General features: G+C 36.6%; 2 protein-coding genes and 1 pseudogene across 2 annotated transcripts in view; all 3 read left to right on the forward strand.

Moving 5' to 3' along the window:
- Positions 1 to 19,092, forward strand: part of LOC142635969 (cysteine-rich receptor-like protein kinase 10) — a 32,905-nt gene extending 13,813 nt beyond the window's left edge. The window contains exons 4-7 of the mRNA XM_075810019.1: positions 14,927 to 15,139; positions 15,434 to 15,669; positions 15,912 to 16,062; positions 18,597 to 19,092. Coding sequence (XP_075666134.1) covers positions 14,927 to 15,139; positions 15,434 to 15,669; positions 15,912 to 16,062; positions 18,597 to 18,920 — 924 coding nt within the window. The 3' untranslated portion in view covers positions 18,921 to 19,092. The remainder of the gene's footprint in view (positions 1 to 14,926; positions 15,140 to 15,433; positions 15,670 to 15,911; positions 16,063 to 18,596) is intronic.
- Positions 1,647 to 4,565, forward strand: LOC142637083 (cysteine-rich receptor-like protein kinase 10; annotated as a pseudogene).
- Positions 19,093 to 21,589: 2,497 nt separating the features above from the next.
- On the forward strand, positions 21,590 to 22,288 carry LOC142635719 (uncharacterized). The gene is made up of 2 exons (XM_075809832.1): positions 21,590 to 21,943; positions 22,010 to 22,288. Exons 1-2 carry the CDS (start codon positions 21,590 to 21,592, stop codon positions 22,286 to 22,288), a joined length of 633 nt encoding a protein of 210 aa, XP_075665947.1.
- The last annotated feature ends 1,813 nt before the right edge of the window (positions 22,289 to 24,101 follow it).

The raw sequence follows: 24,101 nt of genomic DNA on the forward strand, positions 1-24,101 counted from the left end.
ACACAACTTTAATCGGTTAAAGTTAACTTATAAATCAAGTATTTTTTTTTTCTTTGTACATAACATTTTTTTTTATAGTCATCTTGGCCCCCTGGAAAGATTTTTTGGCTCCACCACTGGTGCTAGTCAGTAGTCAAGATACTAAAATATTGGTTGAAAACTATAATTAATCACAGCTTTCCAAAAATGACTTTTCCTAGATAGAGACGTCACTAATAACGAATAATTGAAATGCGAAATTTATAGCTACATTCAATGGAAAAGAAAGAAAACAAGGGTCTACAACCCTAGAGATTGACATGTCAAAAGCATGTGAAAAAATGAGATGGAATTAAATCACTATTGTGATCAAATCAGTAGGGTTTTAGCCATCACGGGATACACCTACTAACATAGCGTTTCACTACAATCACTAATGAAATGTTAATTAATTAATGAGGGCAATCACTTCATCCTAAAAGAGGTTTAAGACAAGAATACCCACCTCACCTTTGGCTTTCAACCGCTTAGCTCATATCTAGGGTGGCTTTTGCTTTAGTCTAGTTAGGCGACCGCTTAAGGCCCTCAAATTGAGGAAGTTTCCCAAATTTTAACCAATTTAGTTAGTTCTTTAGCTTAAAAAAGTTAAACAAGTTAATTTTGTAAAATAAATAAATAAAACCCAAAATTATAGCCAAAAATAGAGAGAAAAAGAGTCAAAGAAATAAAAAAAAAATAAAGAAGGCCCAATGTAAGAGTAATAAATTATATCCGAAATATTTTAAAAATAAAAACAGAAATGGTTAATTCTTTTTGTTACTAGAAGCTGAAATCTCTCTCTCTCTCTCTCTCTCTCTCTCTCCAAAACAAAACAAAACAAAAGTTTGAGCTAAGACATGGGCCATATTTGAGTCAGTTTTTGAGCTAGCTTGCTTATCATAAGTTTCATCACTATTGTGCTCACATTAGTAGGCTTTAGCCATCAGGATACACTTGCTAACATAGTGTTTCACTACAATCACTCATATAGTATTGATTAATGGGGCAACCACTGAACCAGTAAATCCTTTGAACCCAAATCCAAAAAAAGACTTGAGGCAAGTGAGTCTCAGCTTATCTCTTCATTCTAGCCTCAAACCTTTTGTCACAGGAACTTAGAAGGAAGTGGGTTGTTGGGCCTAACATTAAGCTATATTAGTTTTGGAAGGGATTAAGAGCTGTATGGTTAGAGATTTCTAGTATCGTTGTTTAAGTATTGTGGAAATATGTGTGGGTTAAAAAGTTTTGTAAAAATACTCGTTTTAGTGTTTAAACACTGAATATTGTTGTTTAAAATCTATTACCAAACAACCCCTAAAACTCTGGATATTGGTAGGTATAAATTGAGAGTCTATGGTTCTTTTTCTTTTTTATAAACACTAAATATCAAATAACTAAAGATCATATCTTAGTGAATTGTTGTCTTGTGGATTGTTCTTTTCTTTTCTTTTTTTTGTTAACACGTGAGAGATTGAACCTGGGTAAAATTAATAAAAAGATCAAGGTGGCTTCACTTATTATTTTGTTGACTAGCTATTGTTAAATGTTAATTCACCCCTTGTGTAAATGTTTCTTACTATATAAAACATTGTAGAACGTTGCAGAAAGCACAAGAGGTTGAGTTGATCATGATAATGGGTTTGCCTCAACCTTGCAGATTCAACCTGTGCATGACCCTTTTGGTCCTTTACTTTCTGATCAGCTTCCTCAGCCATACCAGAACTGAGGCCGTTGCAACTTACGCCCATCATAAATGTCCAAACACCACCACTTTCACCACCAACAGTACCTACCAATCCAATCTCAATAACCTCCTCACTTACCTCTCATCCAACGCCACACGCAACATTGAATTCTACAACGCCACTGCCAGGAACTCCGTCGACACAGTCTACGGCCTCTTGCTCTGCCACGGCAACCTCCCCGCCAATACCTGCCTAAGCTGCATTTCCGACGCAACCAAAGACATAGCCCAGCGCCGTCCCACGGAGAGAGTAGCAGTGGGTTGGTACGACGAATGCATGTTGCACTACTCTGACCAGTATTTCTTTGGCAGCATGGTCACCGACCCTTATATAATCTTGTTTAACACACAGAATACTTCGGACCAAACCCGGTTGATCAGCTAGTGAGAGCAACAATCAACGATTTGGCAAGTATATATATATATATATATAAAAGACAAAACTCTACATTATCTAATCTAAGTATACAGGTGTAAAACTTTTTTTGAGAGACTTTAATCTCAACTCTTGCCGACTTTACACTTCACAAATATTTATATTTTTAAAGTGATTATTGTGCCAGAAGTATGCCTATAATATCTAATAAGTGAGTGGTTTTGGTGAATAATCATTTATACAAAAAGCAATTATTGATAGGAAATTATATATTTATATTGTAGTGGTTCAGGTGAATAAATTTACACTTTTATTTGTTTCCTATTCGTTATTTTAAAAGTTGTGAAGAAAGTTATAGAATTAGTTGCCTTCCTTGGCTTCCTATTTATTATTTTAGCTTCTCGTTCTTCATTTTCCTATTTATTATTTTCACTTCTCGTTCTTCTTCTTTTAACTATAGGTAGTGGGTTAGGCTTAAGCCAATAACAAAATTTAAATCACAATGGGTCTATTTGCTTTGAGTGAAAAACGGAGATGCTGAAAACTGAGAAGTTTAATGTAGTGATTACCATTTTCTCTTTGTTTGGTAGAGAAGGAAACGCAGGATGGGTTTGGATACACGTCGAGGCTCCAGCGCGTTTTCAGCTTCTTTTTTTTTTTTTTTTTTTTTTTTCAGCCACAGTTGTTGACCAATTCTCCCGTAAACAATGCATTTGTGCACTGTTCATGGGACTCACAACTTCACTTTTCAGCCAATTTTTCATTAAAAATAGGTCACACAGCACTATTCACACATTTAAAAATTATTTTGCTATAGTGTTTTCAGTTTTTCAGTTTTTAGTTTTCAGCAATAAGTTCTATCCAAGCGGACCCTCAGTAGAAAGAAACAGTGAGCATTTTATCCTTCGACTGCACAAAATATTTTCTCTCCTAAACAAAGAGAACACAGAGATGAAAAAAGTAAGTCTCCTTGAGTTTGTAGTGTTGGCTGGCAAACTATGACAAAAGTAAGTCTCATTGAGTTAGAATAGTGTACTTTCAAGTCCAAGAAAAAAAAAAAAAAAAAACTCAAATTTAGGATGAAAAAAGTGAGATGCAACATGATTCTCTCAATTGCTCTCAATTGTTGTTCGATCGGTCAAAAGTTGCAAATGAGCAAATGTAAAAAGCCTAAAACTTGACCGTTTTAAGCCCAAACCATGATCTGTTTTTTGCAATATTTAAATAACATTATAAACTAACCCTAGGTAGGGGGTTTTTAGAGAGAGAAGAGTGCATTGCTATGTGACTGTTTGTGTTCAACAAATTTTGAGTGGAATCTCAGAGTCACAAACGTGGGTGTTTGTGTTCAACAAATTCAGATAGAAGAGTCTGTAGATTCGGAGCTGCGTGTGGTGATGTGAGTAAATACTACAAGATGTAGCTTTAGATTTTAAGAAGAAAATATATTGTAAAACTTTCATTCTATCATAGTGAATTTGTTGCCTTGAAGATTGTTTAGCTTAAATCCTCTCTAGATTTTTTACCTTGTAACTGGACGATTTCATTGATTTTCTTGAGTTATCATATCGCTTGTCTTCTTTACTTTTCCGTATGTAGTGATATTATTGTTTCTGTTTAACTTAGATTTGAATAATAAAGCTAAGTATCAACTTGGTTAATTAATTAGGTTAAACAATTTGAGTATACGGGGTCATTAATTCCAAATCAAAAAAAGCATTGCTGGGTGCTATAACTTGTGGTTGGTTTATTCGTTGTCTACAGCTTCCTTCTATTTTCAACTTTAATTAGAATATAGGTTATTGTTCTGGTAGCTTTTAATCAGGAGTGTCAACTGGTTAGTATTCAATCAAAAAAAATATTATTTATAATATTATTTGAATAGCGTCACTAATTATAAAATTATAAACCATTCTATTGTGTGGCTTACCAATGAACCAGAATATTGTTTATGCAGGAAAAAGTCATATCTCATCGCTGACAATTGTTGCCATAGTTGCTCCCATAGTAGTCTCGGTGGTGCTATTCTTTATGGGCTACTGCTTCCTTATAAGAAGGAAAGCAAGTAAAACTGTACTTGAAGAAAATGGTAAAGAATAAACTGTTGGATTTTATAAATTCTTATATTCCCTAATGTTAAACTTGTAGTGACTTTCGTTTACTGTTTTCTTGTGCAGCTGCTAATGAAATTTCGATTGCAGAGTCCTTGCAATTTGATTTTGCTACCATTGAAGCTGCCACCAATAAGTTCTCAGATGATAACAAACTAAGTGAAGGCAGATTTGGTCAGGTTTACAAGGTACATGGTAGTTTTTTGGGTAAATTGGAAAATATATTCTTGAAGTTTGAAGTTGTTTGGATTTGTTTTGATTTTACACCCTAAAGTTTGAGAAATTAGATTTTGCACCTGAAGTTTCATTCCGTTAGCAAAACCCAACCCTCCGTTAGTGACTCACCTATGTGGCTGTTAAACAACATGCTAGAGCTGATATGTAAATTTCTTTTGCCAAACCACAGCTCCAAAATGAGTTTGTTTCGCATGTATTTGAATTCGAAAACACCTGGGTTAGTTTACTGATCTACGCTGTTTTGGCTCAAAATACAAAACAAGTGTTGTGTCGCTGCTTCCCCATAAATCAAAAACCAATTCCCAAACTTGCTGATGCTCCGCACTCACCCAACTCACCCAGCCCTCTTTAGTTCATCCTCTTCGGCCAACTTCTTCTCTTGTCAGAATATAAACTAATTGATATAATTAGAACCATATAACAACACTATGACCAAAAATTTAAGCAGAGAGGCCAACAATTTCACAAGTTACGAAGGGTATTTTAGCCCTTAAGGCTGCCATTTGTACCCAAAAAAAAAAAAAAAAAAAAAAAAAAAAAAACGGCATTACTAAAGCAAGTACCTCCATTGAATTCATCTCATCCAGCAAGCTCTCTTTTAGAATCTAAGGTTCTGTTTTCTCTACTTTGAAGAATTAGAAATTTGAATTACTAATAGTTATGCAAATGCTCCCCACGAACCCCCCTCGTCACCCACAAAACCTCTCCATCTTGTTTGTTCCAGCTCGCCCGCGACAGTGAGAGATTTGCTTCAGGACAGTGATGATTTGGAAATTTAGTTTTGGTGAAACAAGGTCATTGCTTGCTGATATAGTGGTTTGTTTTCATCCCAAAACATCACCGTTTTGGAAGCAGCTAGTAGTGTTTTTGTTTTTATTTTTAATAGGCCAAAAACGTATTGACCTCTTGTGATGGATTAAGTTGATTAATTAGTCAAGTTCAATTAATTAATCAAGTTAACATGCAAACGCGTGGTAGTACAAACAAATAACCAATAAACTAAAGTATGCAGCGGAAATATAAATGACATAGTGATTTGTTTACGAATGGGGAAAACCTACACGGCAAAAACCCTACCGGGTGAATTTAAGGTCACTACTCCCAAAACTCTACTATTATCACAACAAGCGGTTATAAGTAAAGGAATTCCAAGTACTTTACCAACCTATAGTTGAACCCTTGCCCCAATACCATTTGGACTTGTTCTGTAGTGACAATTTCTTCTTTTGATGCACCGCTCCGAAGTACGTGATTAACCAATGCGCAGATCCCAGTACACGACTTCAATCACCAACTAGAGAAGATTTGTTCGCTGCAAAGTTCTTCAATTCATCCACACTATGAAGATCAAGAAGATGCTTGGTTACAAAACCCAACGGTATAAAGACATAACAACTTCTTCACAAGAGAGATGAACTAGGGCAAGAATTTCGTCTCAAGTAACAATTTGCATGAACAAGGATTTCTCAATACTTGTGTAACTTGCCACACTTTGACGACCCTTGAAATAATCCTTTTATATGTCTAGGGTTAGAAGAAAAGAAGTCCCAAAGACATATCCACGGATTAGAATTAAAACATGACTAGGAATCTGTTTTTCATAAATCTCGACAGCTACAGGTGTCGATGTGCTGTCGAGCAGTTGTCGAGCCTCGGGGCAAAACAACTTCTTAAATCTTGATAGATGCAGCTCTCAAGTTAGCTGTCGAGCTTTAATGAAAAACATTTCTCAACTTGTTTCTTGAACAGACTTGCATGACTTTAACACTTAACCTTGAAACCTTGTTTCTTGAAGCATTAACCACATCCTAAATCTACCTAATTACAAGTAAAGTGCTTTTTGACAAAGGATTAGCCAATTACATAAATAATGAATGACATGTGTTCTAAACAAGTGAAACACATATGTTCTAACAATCTTCCCCTTTGGCAATCCGTGACAAAATCACAACCAACAAATGAATATATGAGAGAAGTCATAAATCACTCAACTCATATTCACTTGTTGAATACAATAAAATCTATCCTAACACAAACTCTTGAAAAACTTTGCAAGAAGAGACTTTATGACAAGTTGACTTTGACAACCTGTATTTCTGAAACACTTTAAATAAAACTCATCAAGGCATCTTAGTGTGAAACAGAAATAATAGATTGCATAAAAATAAAGAAACATGTGTATGAAGGGAGAAAAGAAACAACACATGTAGAGATAGGTGAAAGAAACATACAACATCATATATATATAAAACAAAATGAGCTCAAAGTATGTAAAAATGGTCACAAGACCTAGGTACAGGAAGATTATGTATCTAAAGTAGAGAAAAAAAAAATACAAGTAATCCTCACTACATCCCTCAGCACTCAACACTCCCCTTAACAAAAATGTCCCTATACAAGCTCTCCCACTAAGTATGACTACTCTCATAACCCAAAACTACTTCCCCTATTTGTCACGAGTGACAAAAGGGTAGAGTGTCAAGTAGACATCTCATCGGTAGAGCTAGCATCTCCATCATCATCATCATTCGAAGCATCATCGTCATCACTAGCATTATCCCAGACGTGGAAGCCATAGGAGGTGGTGGAGGAGAAACCTCTAGAGTAAAACCACCCATGGTCACCTGTCACCTAGCAATGCGACCAACACGAACATTCACTTGATACAACTCTGTAGAGAGCGTATCCAGGCGAGCATCCATGCGCTTAAGCTGGTCCATGATATCTCCTAGTAACACATCGCTTGAAGAGGAAGTGGGAGCGGATGAAGCACAAGCAGATCTGGATGGAGTAGAACGAGAGGAAGGAGCTGCCGAACTTGTCTAACGCGACCGAAATTGTGCCTCACTACGTTTTACAGTAGCGGCATCTATGGCAACCATAACAAAAAAAAAGGGTCGGAGACAGGAAAAGGGATAGAAAAATGGTGTAAAATCCTCGTGATAGCGGAAGGAAAGATGAGCTTATCACGGGTAGCCGTATCCTTATACACATCTATGACAGAAAGAATGAAATGTGAAGGAAAGTCAATGGTAAGATCCTCAATAAGAGACAACATAAAACGTGCACAGGCTCTGTGATAGAGTTGTAGTGAGAGAGAGGATGCAAGACAAAAGTCATTACCATGTTTAAGAAACGAGGACCTTTAGCAAAAGATTGACATGACGTATACTGACGCTCACCCCAAACAGAAGGGCGCTCACAGAAAGCAGAAATCATCTCGTCTTTGGACACAGTCCGTAGACGCTCACAACCAGGGTAGTCAGGATGCGCAACCCTCGGAACATGAAGCACATCGGATACCAACTCCAGTGTGATGAAAATGCGTGTACCTCGAATACGAGTGACAAAGAGAGGTACTGAATAATTAAATCCATGCATGTTAGAGTAAAACTCCTGAATCAGCACGGAAGGACAAGTGACCGGGATGTCACACAATGACTCCCATTCCCATTTGTGAAAGACATCGAGAAGGTCAGTGTCGGCAAAGTCTGCCAGAACAACGCGACGTTCCGAATGAACACCTTGCTTAGAAAAGTTATCCAAGAAGTCCTGATGGGCTTTCTCATCACGAAACCGAATAGAGATAGGAGTGGAATTAGAAGATGAAGAGGCCCTAGAAGGAAGAGGGTTCTGGGTCAGAATAGACTTACGTTTTGGTTCCATAGACACTACTAATGCACACAAAAAGAGAGGGGGAAGAAAGAAACACTCAGAAAAGTTCCAACACAATTCAAATATAACAAGTATATTGAAAAGATAGAACGTATGCATGGGGAATGCATGAACATGTGACATGCAATATGAAAAACATCATGTGCTCAGCCCAATCCAATCCTATTAGCACACAGACATATTTCACACAACTAAATGCATGAGAATATTGTTAGAGTGCGACTGTAATGCAATGCATGGAGGTTTTAAGATCAAAACTTCAAAACCCATCCCAAAAATTTAACACAAACTCATCAATTTTGAAAAAACCTAAAATTTTTCAAAAACCCCCAAAATCTAGGCTTCAAAAACGTGAAATGCATGTAGAATGATGAATAAGAAGCTTACCAAGTGAAAAAAAAAAAAAAAAAAAAAAAAAAAAACTTGAAGAGGCTTTGAGAAACCTTGAGAAAAAGATTTGGAGTGAAAGAGAGAGTTTGAGAAGTTGAAAAGACAAATCTGTCGAGAGAGAGATCAAGAGAAATGAGAACCGGATCACGCAGAACCTTTAAATAGAACCTCAGTAAATCTCGATAGATGCAGGTATCGAGAGGTGTCGAGACATCTGTCGAGGTAGGTGTCGAGAAATACACGTTGACAGATACAGCTATCGAGAAGGTGTCGAGAACCAAACACAAACAAGAGAGCTGAAGCTCGATCGATCCACCAGGTATTGAGAAGCTATCGAGAGGACATGAGGTTTCTCGATCGATCTAGAAGGTGTCGAGAAGCTATCTAGATTGTGATAAGAAAAATCTGAGAAGCTCGACAGATAGCCAGGTATCAAGGAGGCGTTGAGAAGGTGTCGAGCCAACTTTTCAGAACAGTTTTTTGAGAAGGGAAAAACACAGATATGAATGCAATCACGCATGAAACTCAACCAATGATCCAAACAACATATTAGACCCTCAAAAACATCTCTCAACAACAAACTTGAGTACTTGGATCTCAAAACACGCACTCACACACTAAACAAGTCTAACCAATTTTATATTATAAAAATAAATTAAGACAGTTTAGTGAGCATACATCAACGCATGTAATCCTTGTGATGGCCAAATCACATTGTACCTGCACATGTATCAAAAATAGCAAAGAATATTGTGTGTTCTGTGTGGAAAGATCGCAAGATTGCATGAGTGACTTTATGTTATGACGATTTGAGATATGAGAAAAACACTTTAACTCACACACAATCATAACTGTTTGATGGGGACTATCACCTTTGAGGTACATCCTATAACTCCCACATCTCCTAGAAGACACGCTTGCAACCATATTTAAAGCATTTTTGATCTTTTTTCTTTTATTTTCTTTGCATATTTTCTTTTATTAAGCAAATCATGCATGGGTATATGAAAGAGAGAAAAGAAATACCCAATTATGTTAAGCTTTTGACATTGTACTTTTGCTATGCTGAAGCATACAGATGTCATTGAAATTGCACTTTTGCTATGCCGAAGCATACAGATGTTATTTCATGATTGGCGGGTAACAGTGGTGAGATGGTTATTAATGCATTTCTCTTAAGATTTTCTAGTCCTTCCCGTCAAAAAAAGTTATACGAGTGTTAAGTTCAAGAGATCACTTAACCTTACTCATCACAAACAAAGAGTCACAAAGCTCACTTGCTTAGTTGTGTATAGAGATGCTCATCTAAGCTACAAGAGATACAAAGTTTAGAAAAATCTGTTTCAATGGCCATCTTAAGGTTTACAGGAACCAATGTACACAAACACACACTGTTTTTGTATTTTTCTAATTTTTCAATTAAAAATTTTTTTTTCTTGAAAAACAAAATAAAAAAAAATTGAAAACACACAAACAAAAACATGTTAAACAAAGCAAACAATGCATAAAAACTAGATGCAAATGCATAAGGAAGGAGAAGGATGGAGATTAATCCATGGAGATGACACCGATGTTTTACAAAGGAATTCAAAACGCTTACTGTCCAGAGGTTTGGTGAACAAATCAGCCTTATGGTCATCAGTGTGAATAAACTCAAGAGTGAGAGTACCATCTTTGCCAAGCTCTAGAATGAAGTGATGTCGAATCTCTACGTGTTTAGTTCGAGAATGTTGAACCGGATTCTTAGAGATGTTGATGGCACTGGTATTGTCACAGTAGATGGTAAGATGCTATTGAAAAATACCGTAATCATGGAGGAGTTTTTGCATCCATAGGAGTTGGGTGCAACAACTACCAGCAGCAATGTACTCAGCTTCAGTAGTGGATAACGAGATGGAGGTTTGCTTTTTGCTCATCCAGGAGACAAGATTATTATCCATAAAGAAACAACCCCCGAAAGTGCTTTTTCTATCATCAGCATTCCCAGCCCAATCAGCGTTAGAATATCCAGCTAAGACATCATTTGTCTCCTTGTTGTACCACACACCAAAGTTGGCAGTAGTTTTGACATACTTTATGATTCTTTTCAAAGCAATCATATGTGACTCTTTGGAATTAGCTTGATATCTAGCACACACCCCCACACTGTAACTAATGTTAGGTCTACGAGCAGTAAGGTAAAGCAGACTACCTATCATGCTTCTATAAAGTGAGGAGTCTACACTTTTACCTAACAAGTCAATAGTGAGTTTAACATTTGGGCTCATAGGGGTTCCAACAGAACTAGCAGATTCTAAACCAAACTTTTCACAAGATTCTTAGCATATTTAGATTGAGAGATAAATATACCTGAATCTTGTTGCCGAATCTGCAATCCAAGGAAGTGAGATAGCTCTCCAATCATGCTCATCTCAAATTCTGCCTGCATGAGTCTTGAGAAATCATGAGCAAATTCATCCTTAGTTGATCCAAAGATGATTTCATCAACATAGACTTGAGCAACTATCAACTCGTCATCTTCCCTCTTGATGAAAAGAGTCTGATCAGTCTTTCCTCTTGTGAACCCATATGACACCAAATATTGAGTTAACCGATCATACCAAGCTCTAGGTGCTTGCTTCAATCCATACAATGCCTTCTTGAGATACAACACATGATTTGGAAAGTGTGGATCTATGAATCCTTTTGGTTGAGCCACATACACATATTCTTTGAGAAGTCCATTTAAGAAAGCAATCTTCACATCCATTTGGTAAAGCTTGAATTTTAAATGACAAGCTAAGGCAAGGAGAATTCTGATGGACTCCATACGAGCAACTGGGGCAAATGTTTCATCATAGTCTATTCCCTCCATTTGAGAATATCCTTGAGCTACTAGTCGAGCCTTTTTGCGAATCACGTTGCCCTCCTCATCAGTCTTATTGTGGAATATCCACTTTGTGCCAATGACATGCTCACCTTCTAGTCTAGGAACTAAAGTGCAGACATCATTCCTCTGAATTGAAGTAGTTCATCATGCATTGTTTCAACCTAACTTTCATCCTGAAGAGCTTCCTCAACTTTAGTGGGTTCAACTTGTGACAAATAACAAGAATAAGACACAAAGTTAGCAACGCATTTATCAACTGTACGTTTTCTTAATGTGAGTTCATTCATGTTTCCCACTATAACTTCTGGAGGATGATATAATTTGGTCCTAGAGGAAGGTTTTTTTTCATCATGAGATTCAGAATCTGGTAAAGCAGGCATATCTGCTGATTCTTCCACAACACTTGGAGTACCAGGAGTACTAGGAGATGTGGGCTCTTGTTCAAAAAGTTCTTGAACTTCCTTAGTTTCAGGAGGAAGAATTTCTTTAGGAAGTTCCTCATTAACTTTATCAGAACAAGAATTTGAAGACTCATCAATAACGACATTCACCGTTTCCATAACCTTCATAGTTCTTTTGTTATACACTCGATAAGCCTTACTTGTATAAGAGTACCCCAGAAATATCCCTTCATCGCTTCTGGAATCAAACTTTCCCACATTCTCTCTATCCTTCAGGATGAAACAGGTACTTCCAAAGATTCTGAAATATTTCACATTTGGCTTTCTCCCTTTCCATAACTCATATGGAGTCTTCTTGGTGCCGGGCCTAAAATACACTCTATTGACTGTATGACATGCAGTGTTAACGGCTTCTCCCTACAAGTTTCTGGCCACATCCTTACTGTGCAACATGGCTCTTGCCATCTCTTGTATAACCCTGTTCTTCCTTTCTACTACACCATTCTGTTGAGGAGTAATAGGAGCCGAGAATTCTTGAGATATACCTGATCTTGTGCAGAAGGATCCATATATGAGTTCTCGAATTCTTTACCATGGTCACTCTGAATTCGGTCAATTTTCAGACTCTTTTCATTATGCAATCTTGTGCACAAAGCTTCAATGTGCTCAAGAGCATCAGACTTGGATCGTAAAAGAATAACCCAAGTGTATCTGGTGAAGTCATCTACTACAACCAAGATGTATCTCTTACCTCCAAGAGACTCGGTTCTAGTTGGACCCATAAGATCCAAATGCAGTAGCTCCAATGGTCTGGATGTTGCTAATGTCCGAGTGCTTGGATGCTTGGCTTTTGTCTGTTTCCCAAGCTAACATGGTCCACACACCACATTGCTCATTCTACTAAGCTTTGGCATCCCTAGAACTGATTCATTCTTGGATATAGTAGAAAGATGTTTGTAACTAGCATGTCCTATTCGTTGATGCCATAGATCTTCATTTGGCAACCGAATGCTGTTGCACACAATATTAGCATTAGGAACCAGTCCATAGTAGTTGTCTAAAGTGCGAACACCACTTATGAGTTTCTTTCCGAACTCATCCATGACAAGACACTTTCCTTTGGAAAATAGCACCATGAAGTCTTGATCACATATCTGACTTATACTCAGCAAGTTCACCTTCAGACCTTCCACATATAGAACATTTGCAATATCAAGTAGACTAGGTAAAGAGATAGTTTCTTTCCCTTTTATCTGTGATTTGCTTCCATCACCAAAAGTGACATTGCCATCTTTCTGAGACTCGAAGACTTTGAAGAGAGATTGGCCTCCAGTCATATGTCTTGAGCAACCACTGTCAAGGTACCACAAGCATGTATCCATGACTTTAAATGCGGACTTCATCATAAAACACACTTCGTGCTTAGATGATAGATCAGTGGAATGGTATTTTCTCTTATTTGTCCTTTTTGAACCAGACATTTAATTTTCACTCTTCTCAGACAAACTCCTTTGCACATTTTCATTCTGAGACAGTCTAGTTTCTTCTTGTTCAAACTGAGATCTTTACCAATAGTCATCATAAGAGAATTCAAATATCTTTTAGACTTGTATTTTCTGAGACACTTAAACAAATAAGGATTAGAAAAACAAGATGTATTTGAAAACAGTGATCTCTTCAAGTTGGTTACAACCATGACAACAGGGGTCAATGGATCACACACAAGGATTAAACCCTAATCAGAGTGTGCCTGCTTTGATACCACTTGATAGGCTAAAAATGTATTGACCCCTTGTGATGGATTAAGTTGATTAATTAGCCAAGTTCAATTAATTAATCAAATTAACATGCAAATGCGTGGTAGTACAAACAAATCACCAATAAACTAAAGTATGCAGTAGAAAAATAAATAACATGGTGATTTGTTTACGAATGGGGAAAACCTACACGGCAAAAACCCCACCGGGTGAATTTAAGGTCACCACTCCCGAAACTCCATTATTATCACAATAAGTGGTTACAAGTAAAGGAATCCCAAGTACCTTACCAACCTACAGTTGAACTTTTACCCCAATACCCAATTGAACTTGTTCTGTAGTGACAGTTTCTCCTTTTGATGCACTGCTCCCAAGTACATGACTAACTAATGTGCGGATCCCAATGCGTGACTTCAATCACCAACTAGAGAAGATTTGTTGGCTACAAAGTTCTTTAATTCATCCACACGATGAAGATCAAGAAGATACTTGGTTACAAAACCCAACGGTGCAAAGACACAGCAACTTCTTCACAAGAAAGATGAACTAGGGCAAGAACTTCGTCTCAAGTTACAATTTTCATGAACAAGGATTTCTCAATGCTTGTACAACTTGCCACACTTTGACAGCCCTTAAAATAATCATTTTAGATGTCTAGGGTTAGAAGAAAAGAAGTCTCAAAGACACATCCACGGATTAGAATTAAAACAGAACTAGGAATCTATTTTTCATAAATCTCGACAGCTATAGGTGTCGATGTGCTGTTGAGCAGCTGTCGAGCCTCGAGGCGAAACAACTTCTTAAATCTCGATAGATGCAGCTGTCGAGCTTAAATGAAAAACACTTCTCAACTTGTTTTTTGAACAGACTTGCATGGCTTTAACACTTAACCTTGAAACCTTATTTCTTGAAGTATTAATCACATCCTAAATCTACCCAATTACAAGCAAAGTGCGTTTTGACAAAGGATTAATCAATTACATAAATAATGAATGACATATGTTCTAAATAAGTGAAACACATATGTCCTAACAATGTTTTTGACATGTCAACTGCCAACGTGTCACTTAACAACCACATAGGTGAATCACCAATAGAGGGTTGGATTTTGCTAACGAAACAAAACTTCAGGGCATAAAATTCAACTTCTCAAATTTTAAGATGCAAAATCCAAGTAACCTCAAACTTTAGGGGTGTACTTTGCAATTTACCATAGTTTTTTCATTATTTGCTTACTCTTCATTGATAATTCTACTCATTTATGAATAGTTAACTCAGAGCAAGCTAAATCTTTTGTATTATTGAAATAGAAAGAGGTAAATAATCCTAAGTTGAAGTATATTTTTAGGGCATTCTTCCAAATGGACAAGAGATAGCTGTAAAGAGGTTATCACAAAGCTCTGGACAAGGTGTAGGAGAATTTAAAAATGAGTTTGTATTGGTAGCCAAGCTTCAACATAGAAATCTTGTACAACTTTTGGGATTTTGTATGGAAGGAGAAGAAAAGATACTTGTCTATGAATTTGTGCCCAACAAAAGCCTCGACTACTTTCTATATGATATGTTCCTTGCAATCATATTTTATTTTTATTTTGTCCTGGGAAATGTGAGATTAACTTTTAACCTCAAAGGGAAGGCCAATTCTATTCAAAAAGGGTCTAGCTTGTAGTTTACTTAGCTATTTAGAAATTCATCATGGTCTTGTGTTACATACAAGAGATCAAAGGATTGAATTTCTTTTCTATATATAGTTTTCAAATTTTTTTTTTCTGAAGGTAATTGAATTAGTTGAATGTGCATGTGAATTTAATTGATTATTCTAATTGGAATATGGAATTTTGATGAACATGTAGAACCTGAAAGGCATGGAAAACTAGATTGGTCTAAACGTTACAAGATTATTGGTGGGTTTGCTCGAGGAATGCTTTATCTTCATGAAGAATCGAGGCTTAGAATTATACATTGTGATCTTAAAGCTAGTAATGTGTTATTAGATGACGATATGAGTCCAAAGATTTCAGATTTTGGAATGGCAAAGATTTTTGGAGTTGACCAAACTCAAGTAAACACTAGAAGGGTTGTCAGTACATTGTAAGTTCTGAATTCATTTGAATGATCATCCTACAAGTAAAATACTTTAAAGGCAAAGAAATTGGAGAAAAGAATCAAATAATTTAGATTTTGCTTAGTTACTCCAAACTTCAGTCACTACAGGTTGCATGTATTCATGGAGTAATGTTATAAGTTGTACTACACGCATAACATTGTTTACATAATTGCATTAGCATATCTAATTACTTTCTTTTTATCAAAATCAATGTGTTGTTTTGCAGTGGTTATATGTCTCCAGAATATGTTATGCATGGAAAATTTCCAACGAAATCTGATGTGTATAACTTTGGTGTATTAATTTTAGTGATTTTAAGTGGCAAGAAAAACACTTCTTTTTATCAATTAGATGGTCCAGTAGACCTTTTGAGCTTTGTGAGTGTGACGTCCCAGTCAGACCCAAAAAAGAAAAAAAAAAAAGGTTAGATTTTTTATTTCCCACGTGCCCCACCTAACCCCCTTCCCCACCACTCATTTTCACCCGTCTCTCTTCTCTCTTTTCCCCGGCCATCTCTTTCCTTTCTTCCATTTTCTTTCTTTTCTCTTTACTTAAACACACACACTCACTTCCACACTCACCCACTGGACTTCACTCCATGACCACACCATCTCACCATCATTTTTTCGACAAGATCACCGGAAAAATCCTTAGGAACCCCTAAGCATCTTCATCCTACTATTTGAGGTAAAAATTTCTAATATTTTTGGTGAGTTTTACACTTTTGCTTGAGGTTATTTTTATCTAAGCTTTAATAATGATACCCATGTGATTTATGAGCCTTAGAAGTGATATTTATGTGTTTTTATGTATGGGTTTTGTATTGGTGGAATTATTTGATGAGTGGGTATATAATTTGTGCTAATAATGAATACTTAAGGTTTATGTATGGTGGAAAATTTAGGAGTTTTAAGTTATAGCATGTGACGGTTGGTAAATTTAAATTTTCCATTGTCATTTGGTTTATTTGGAATTAGTTGAAGTCCTAAATTTCTTGTCTTGGAGGATATTTTGATTTTGCTTTCATGGGTCTCGTAATGATTTAGTGTAATTTTTATGGAAGCTAGTCATAATGTTGGAGATGATATTAAATGGGTTAACTTTATAATTTGGAGTAGATGCCTTGCGAATAAATTTGTTGAGAAACTTTGGAAGTAGAATATATTATTGATGAGGTTAAATACTAGGCTTGCCTAATTAAGTGCTTATTTGGCAATTCCTAAATTGTAGCTAGATACAATTTCAATCTTTATGTTTATTGTGATAGGTTTACTTGATATTTTTTAGGTTCTAGCTAATCTCCTTGAAGCTTGGAGAATTAGGCTTTTGCGGTTGCGAGGTAAGTAGCTTCTTAATGGGATATTTTTGAAAAATAACCATGTTTCTTAAATGATGTTTTTGGGTCAAAGACATTTTAGAAAATTATATATGGATATATGTTTTCTTAAAAGTGTTGTGTTGTGACCCTATTATATATTATTATATATGAAAATGCATCATATTTGGTATTGCATTTGGGGAAATACATAAATTGTTGATATGGAAAATATGAGCATCTTTGATTTAATCTTTGATAAGGAATTCATTGATTTTATGGTATATTGAAAAATTTAAAGATGCTTATCTTGTCTTGTTATTTGAGAAAAATATAGAAAATCTTTTTGACAAGAATGAAGTTGAAAACCTTACAAACTTTGTGGAAGTAGATTATTTAAGATTTTCTGAAATTACCTAGATATAAATTATGTGTTTCAAAGTATATGTAACCTGTGAGCTTTATGTTGCTTTAGCCCTATGCCATGTGTGATTTCCCGGTGATCACCCGATTTGGTTTTCGTAGTCTTTGTGACAACGGAATCAAATCTAAGTCAATGCTCTTTCACTTTGGATGACGTGTTCTTCTCTGCTGCCTGTGGGGGGAAGAGGTTCCTTGATTGTGTGTGGGTGAGGTTGCTACCAATGGGGCCAAGAGACCACATGTAGGAGAGGTCTTATTTGATGCACTCTCTCTGCTGCCCATGGTGGAAGAGAAAAACCTTGAGGGTATGGGTGAGACAGCTATCCATGGGGCCAAGAGTCTGCATACCAGAGAAGACAATATCATGCCAGTTGTGAATGGGTGGATCCCCTAACCGGTCTATGTGATAGTGTGGTATATTTGTGATAATTTGTCTTATGTTAGATATTATGGCTTTGGAAATTATATTGTTGGTGCTCACTGATTATAGTATATAGTTTCAAGGTATTTACTTTAAGAAACTTTGTGTTTCATTACTTAATCATTCTTGTCATATTATTATTATTGAAGATGAAACTTGCATTTTCCACACCCCCATTAATTATGCTGCTTACTAGGCTCTGTCTCATTCCATTATTTTATAAACTTTTCAGAGTAGGTAACAATCTTTTGAGACAGTTTTTTGGTGGCCAACAGTAGTTAGACTAACTACTAATGGAGGCTGAACTTTTGTAATGGAGATATTAGATGATGAATATCTTAGAATAGACTTGACTCATTCTTTTGTATATTATAGTGGTTGTGACATTATTTCTACTGATGGGACAAGCTGATGATATGTAATCATTTATTCATACCTCTATTCTTTTGTGGCTAATGGTCCTTGTAATTATTGCTTAAAGCTCTGACTTACTTTGAGAGTATATTCAATGGAATTATTATAATAATTCTTGATGTTGGTACTTGATATGATTTATGTGAATTGAATAGTCAAAAAGGAAAAAAAAAAAAAAATCTACAGGTACTTTGAGACGTTTTTCTCATGCTTTAAACCTTTTGGGGTTCGGGGTGTGATAGTGAGTATGAATAGACCTTATGTTTTTGCAAATTTCATCACATCCAATTGAGAGTAAAGAGTGTGACTTTCTAACATTACCTTACCAATTGGTGTAGGCTTGGAAACATTGGAAGGACGGAACACTACTGGAATTTTTCGATCCCACTTTGGGAGATTCTTACTCGAGAAATGAAGTGATTAGATGCCTTCAAATTGGCTTATTATGTGTACAAGAAAATCCAGTTGACAGGCCCACAATGGCTTCAATAGTCCTCATGCTAAACAGTTCCTCTATTACTCTGCCATCACCTCAAAATCCAGCATATTTCGGAACAGAGCAAAACATGCCCCCTGTGGAATTGGAGTCGGATAAATCTAAAAGCAAATCGATGCCATTGTCTATCAATCAGGCATCCGTTACTGAAGTATACCCTCGATAAAGGGCTTCACTTGAATTAGTCTGTTCATTAGTCATGGAAGCTTGAACGTAGAGTTGCATAAGACCGTTGTTTAAAGCTCTGAGACTTCATGATGATGCAGGGAGCATTAGAATTATCTAATATTTATTTTTGAATTTAAAATTAATTCCGTTTTTAAAATTTGAATCTGGTTTTAATAATTAGGGTTTTAAGGGATTGATTAGATGTTTTGCATATTAGTATAATCTCGCCTGTAATGATGAATGGAGATGATTTTGAATAAGAGTTTTATGATGAGTTGAGAATGTCTCTTATTTTGTTCTGTGTACTGTTGTTTCTTTTGTGCTTCTTTTATCTCTATTTTCCCACTATGTTCTATATCACACTATCTGTAAGAAGTTTGCAATTTAGTGTGTGTTTCGCATGACTTAATTTTGTTAGATTATTTTGCTATTCAATTTATTTTTGGTATTACTTATGGGTCTCACTGCATTTTTCGTACTATTTATGAGTCTCACTGCACTTTGGTACTAATCATGGGCTCTACTGTACTATTTCAACTAACTTTTATCTTTATCTACAGTACTTTCAGCAAAAAGTTTTCAGTTTCAACAAAATAACCGGATTCCAAACAGACTCTTAATATGCATAAATGATATAACAGATAAGAAAGATATTCAGAAGACCAAGTTGTACTTCAATTTTGAATTGCTAAGAACAAGCCTACTTCATTGTATTACCATGGCCTTGGTGGTTTGACATAGTATGACAGTGGCTTGCTATTCGCTGATATTTTAAGGCCTGATGACCCCTACGTTTGTTTGGATAGATTCCCTCAACACCAAATATTTTACAACATTTTACGGAAGATTTTATGCTTAACAAAAATCAGTTTTAAGTTTGACCAAAATTTACAATAAAACAACATGGTAAAATGCTGAAAATATTTTATATAAAACATGTTACAGCAACAAAGCGCAACGAGGTAAAGCTTTTCAACAAACACCTGGCTGGCTGTCAATGCTCATGCTATCAATAGTTCTGAGACATGAAGAAAGAAAAAGGAGGGGAAAATAAGATAAGGGATAAGAAAGACAAAAGAGAGGAGGTGAGACATGAAGTAAGAAAAAGGAGAGGAAAATAAGATAAGGGAGAGAGTCAAGAGAGGCAGAGAAGAAAGACAAAAGTAAGGAGGTGGGCGTGGGGTTGGGGTGAAAGAATGTGATGGGGAAAATAGTTTTTTTTTTTTTTTTAAAAAAAGAGGGAGAAAGGGAAGTATGTGGAGAAAATATTTATGTAGAAATTATTAATAAAGTATATTGAATTGAATTTTTTTTTAATATACAGAACCTATCTAATTAAAAATAGATTAACGTCACTTTATTTATTTATTTATTTTTTAGAAACAAGGGAAATTTAACTTGATATTAATATTTGAAAATTTTAATTTTTGAAGTTTATGTAATGGATTACAATTATAATATCTCTCATTTTGATGTGTACAATATAAGTATAAGGGACAATTAATTAAATTTTTATTATAGTTATTTAATAAAAAAAAGAAATGCTATATTGAGAATATTTTTATAAAAAATTCTAAGTATTAGATTTTTACTAATAGAAAAAAAAGTAATTTAAATCATTAATTCAATTTAAAACTATTATTTAAATTTTGTTATGAAAGTATTAAGAAATTAACATATATCAATAAAAAAATGTTTAAAGATACCAAACATGCATTCCATACCTTTTCAAACCAGACAAAATTCAATTCAACATAATTACTTTATAGTAAAAGTTTCAGTACGTATCATAACAAATGTAATTTTCTAAAGAAATACATTATGTCATAATTCATTCTGAAACATTTCCACTGAGAAGTCGTTCAAAGTTCAAACTTCAAACAGGACGTAGAATAATTTGAGTTGCTTGACTTGCTTCGTTGACGAGAGTCAATGAACTTCGTATTTGTTTATAACTGTATTTTTCAACATTGGCTTGATCTATATCTAAGCAATTCTCTTGCTGGAAAATTGTTCAATCTTCTGAAAATCGAATGGTAGCAAGAAACAAAGAGGTTGGTTCGGTCATGATTGACGGGACTGACGAGCTCACATTCTATAGATGACATCACACTCGTCTACCTCAACAAGGCATGGACGAGCACAAGCATATCAATAATAAAGAGTACTTAATACCTCATACGGTTACCGATCAGATGGCAGACCGTTGGAATCTCATTGAATTCCATAATCATAAGCCCCGGGGCATTACAAGAAGAGCATTAAAACCACAATCAAGGTCCCAATGGCTAAAAACCCCAGAGACTATATATATACGGTCATTAGAAGCACAAAAGGTACTCAACTCTAACAAAAAGACATACTTTTACACTTCTCATTTCATTTTAAAAGGATTTCTAGTCACTAACTTAAGCATCGAAGACGTTGTGGCTGGCGCCACACCGGTGTCTACCTCAGAGGAGTCTGTCCCATTTTGCAGGAACAGTGACGAGGTCTCGACATCATCTGGACAAACGTAAACAACTGACAAATAAACTTCATTAGTTTGGCGCCGTCTGTGGGAACGACATTTTTGTACTGAGATTCAAGAATACAGTTCCAACCATTCTTAACAATCCAGATGGAGTCTAACTCAGACCATACTTTCAGGCGAACCCCATTTTGGTAATGACGGACCAACCTATTAAAAAGTCCATGAACAAGCCTGAGGCAGCTGGGAGAATAGTCCAGTGGGCAATAAAGCTTAGCCAGTTCGACATTGAATACCACCCCAGAACAGTAATTAAGGCACAGGCTTTGGCAGACTTCATTGCCGAGTTCACCCTCCCAGACAAGGATAACCCCTCTGACGACATAAAGCGTTGGACGATACAAACTGACGGTTCATCTGCCCAAAAGAGGGGAGGAGCAGGGGTTGTCATCATCACCCCAGAAGAAGAAATGCTTAAATATGGGGTCCAGCTGAAATTCCCAGCCACCAATAACGAAGCTGAATATGAGGGAATATTGACAGAGCTAAGGGTCGGGAAAGCACTAGGAGCAAAAAACGTGTTCCTCTAGAATGATTCTAAGTTGGTGATAGGGCAGATAAGGGAAGAATATGAAGCAAAGGAACAGAGAATGCGAAAATACCTCAGGCTGGCGAAGCATTTAACACAAGAGTTTGACAAAGTGGAATTTGTGCAGATCCCAAGAAGCGAGAACATGGAAGCAGATGAAATCGCAAAGCTAGCATCGTCAGAAGAAGATTCAACGAGCATGGACTTGAAAGTGGAAGTCCAAAGACACTCTAGTATTGAAGAAGTCCCTACATTTGTAATCCAGAGTACAAATAGCTGGATGACCCCGATCATATCCTTCCTCTAAGACGGGAACCTCCCACAAGATGCCGAAAAAGCTAGGAAGGTTAGGAAGAGAGCAGCCAGATTTACGATTCCTGAATGATGCCCTGTACAAAAGAGGCTTCTCTATGCCCTATCTAAAGTGCATCAACGAAGAGGAAGCCAAGTTCATTCTGGAAGAGATCCATGAAGGGGTTTGCGAAGACCACGCAGGCCCCAGGGCCTTGGTAAGCAAAGTTATCTGAACGGGTTATTTTTGGCCTACTATGTAGGTAGATGCGAGGGAGCTCGTCAAGAAGTGCGATAGGTGCTAGAGATTCGGGAATGTCCAACGCCTTCCAGCCGAGACATTGACCACGATAGCCTCCTTATGGCCATTCGCATAATGGGGAATTGACATCGTCACTCCGTTGCCACGAGGTAAGGGGCAGGTAAAATTTTAACTAGTCACTATTGATTACTTTATGAAGTGGGTTGAAGTAGAGGCTTTGTCAACCATCATCGAAGCAAAAGTCCAGAACTTCGTATAGAAGAATATAATATGCAGAATTAGGATTCCACGGATGATTGTATCAGACAACGGACGACAGTTCGATAATCAAGGCTTTAGAGACTTTTGCTCAGGCTTGGGAATTAAGAACCAGTAATCATCCTTGGGATACCTATAGGTGAACGGACAAGCAGAGGTGACCAACCGAATACTTCTCAAGATCATCAAAACCAGACTGGACGTCGCTAAGGGGGCCTGGCCTGAGGAATTATCCAATGTGTTATGGGCCTACCGAACTACAGCAAGAACTCCAACTGGAGAAACTCCCTTCAGACTTACTTCTGGCACCGAGGAAGTAATCCCGGTCGAAGTAGGAATAACTAGCGTTAGACGAGAGATGTTCCACGAAGAGAGCAACAACGACCAACTGAAAGTAAACCTAGACTGTTTGGACGAGGTTAGAGATGAAGCTTCCAACAAGATGACAAAGTATCAGTAGAAAATGGCTGAGTACTACAACAAAAGAGTAAAGCTAAGGCGATTGGACATTAGGGACTTGGTCCTACGCCAGGTCACCCCGGTGACCAAAGATCCAGCCCATGGGAAACTCAACCCAACTTGGGAGGGACCCTACCAGGTCATCCATCCATTACTCTAGACAGGGTAGCTATCACCTGGAGACCTTAGATGGGTAGAGACTATCACGACCATGAAACATTGAGCACTTGAAGAAATATCATCAAAAGATGCAACAGATACTTGTATTCATTTCTGAAAAGCAATAAAAGGACTATTCAGCCAATGGCCTAATGCAAGCAAACCCAGTAGCTTAAAAGTCACAAAAAATGGGCTAAGTAACAAGATTCCGCACTGACGAATGTAAGTTACTGACGAAGCCAAAGGATGACAAGATCCCTTAAATGGTTATAAGTCACAAAAAATGGCTAAGTAACAAGATTCCGCATTGACGGATGTGAGTTACTCATGAAGCCAAATGATGACAAGATCCCTTAAATGAGTGTAAGTCACAAAAAGGGCTAAGTAACAAGATTCTGCATAGACGGATGTAAGTTATTGGCAGATAAAAATGAGTGACCAAATCCCATAAGTAAAGGTGAATCACAACAAATGACCAAGTGACCAAGTTTCACTTGGACGAATAGAAGGTATTGACAGATCAAAACCCCTCCAATGAAAGCGCAAGTTACAGAAAGAAATAACTAAAGGAATGAGGTAAGCAAAGATCACACAAATGCAAGAATATAGACAAGTAAGTGCACAATTACGAATATAATTAAAGGCCCAAAACAACGGGCACCATTGTTTTTATACTAAAATTAAAGACCAT

This window comes from Castanea sativa, chromosome 5 (assembly GCF_040712315.1).
Source record: "Castanea sativa cultivar Marrone di Chiusa Pesio chromosome 5, ASM4071231v1".
In the NCBI taxonomy this organism is placed as follows: Eukaryota; Viridiplantae; Streptophyta; class Magnoliopsida; order Fagales; family Fagaceae; genus Castanea; species Castanea sativa.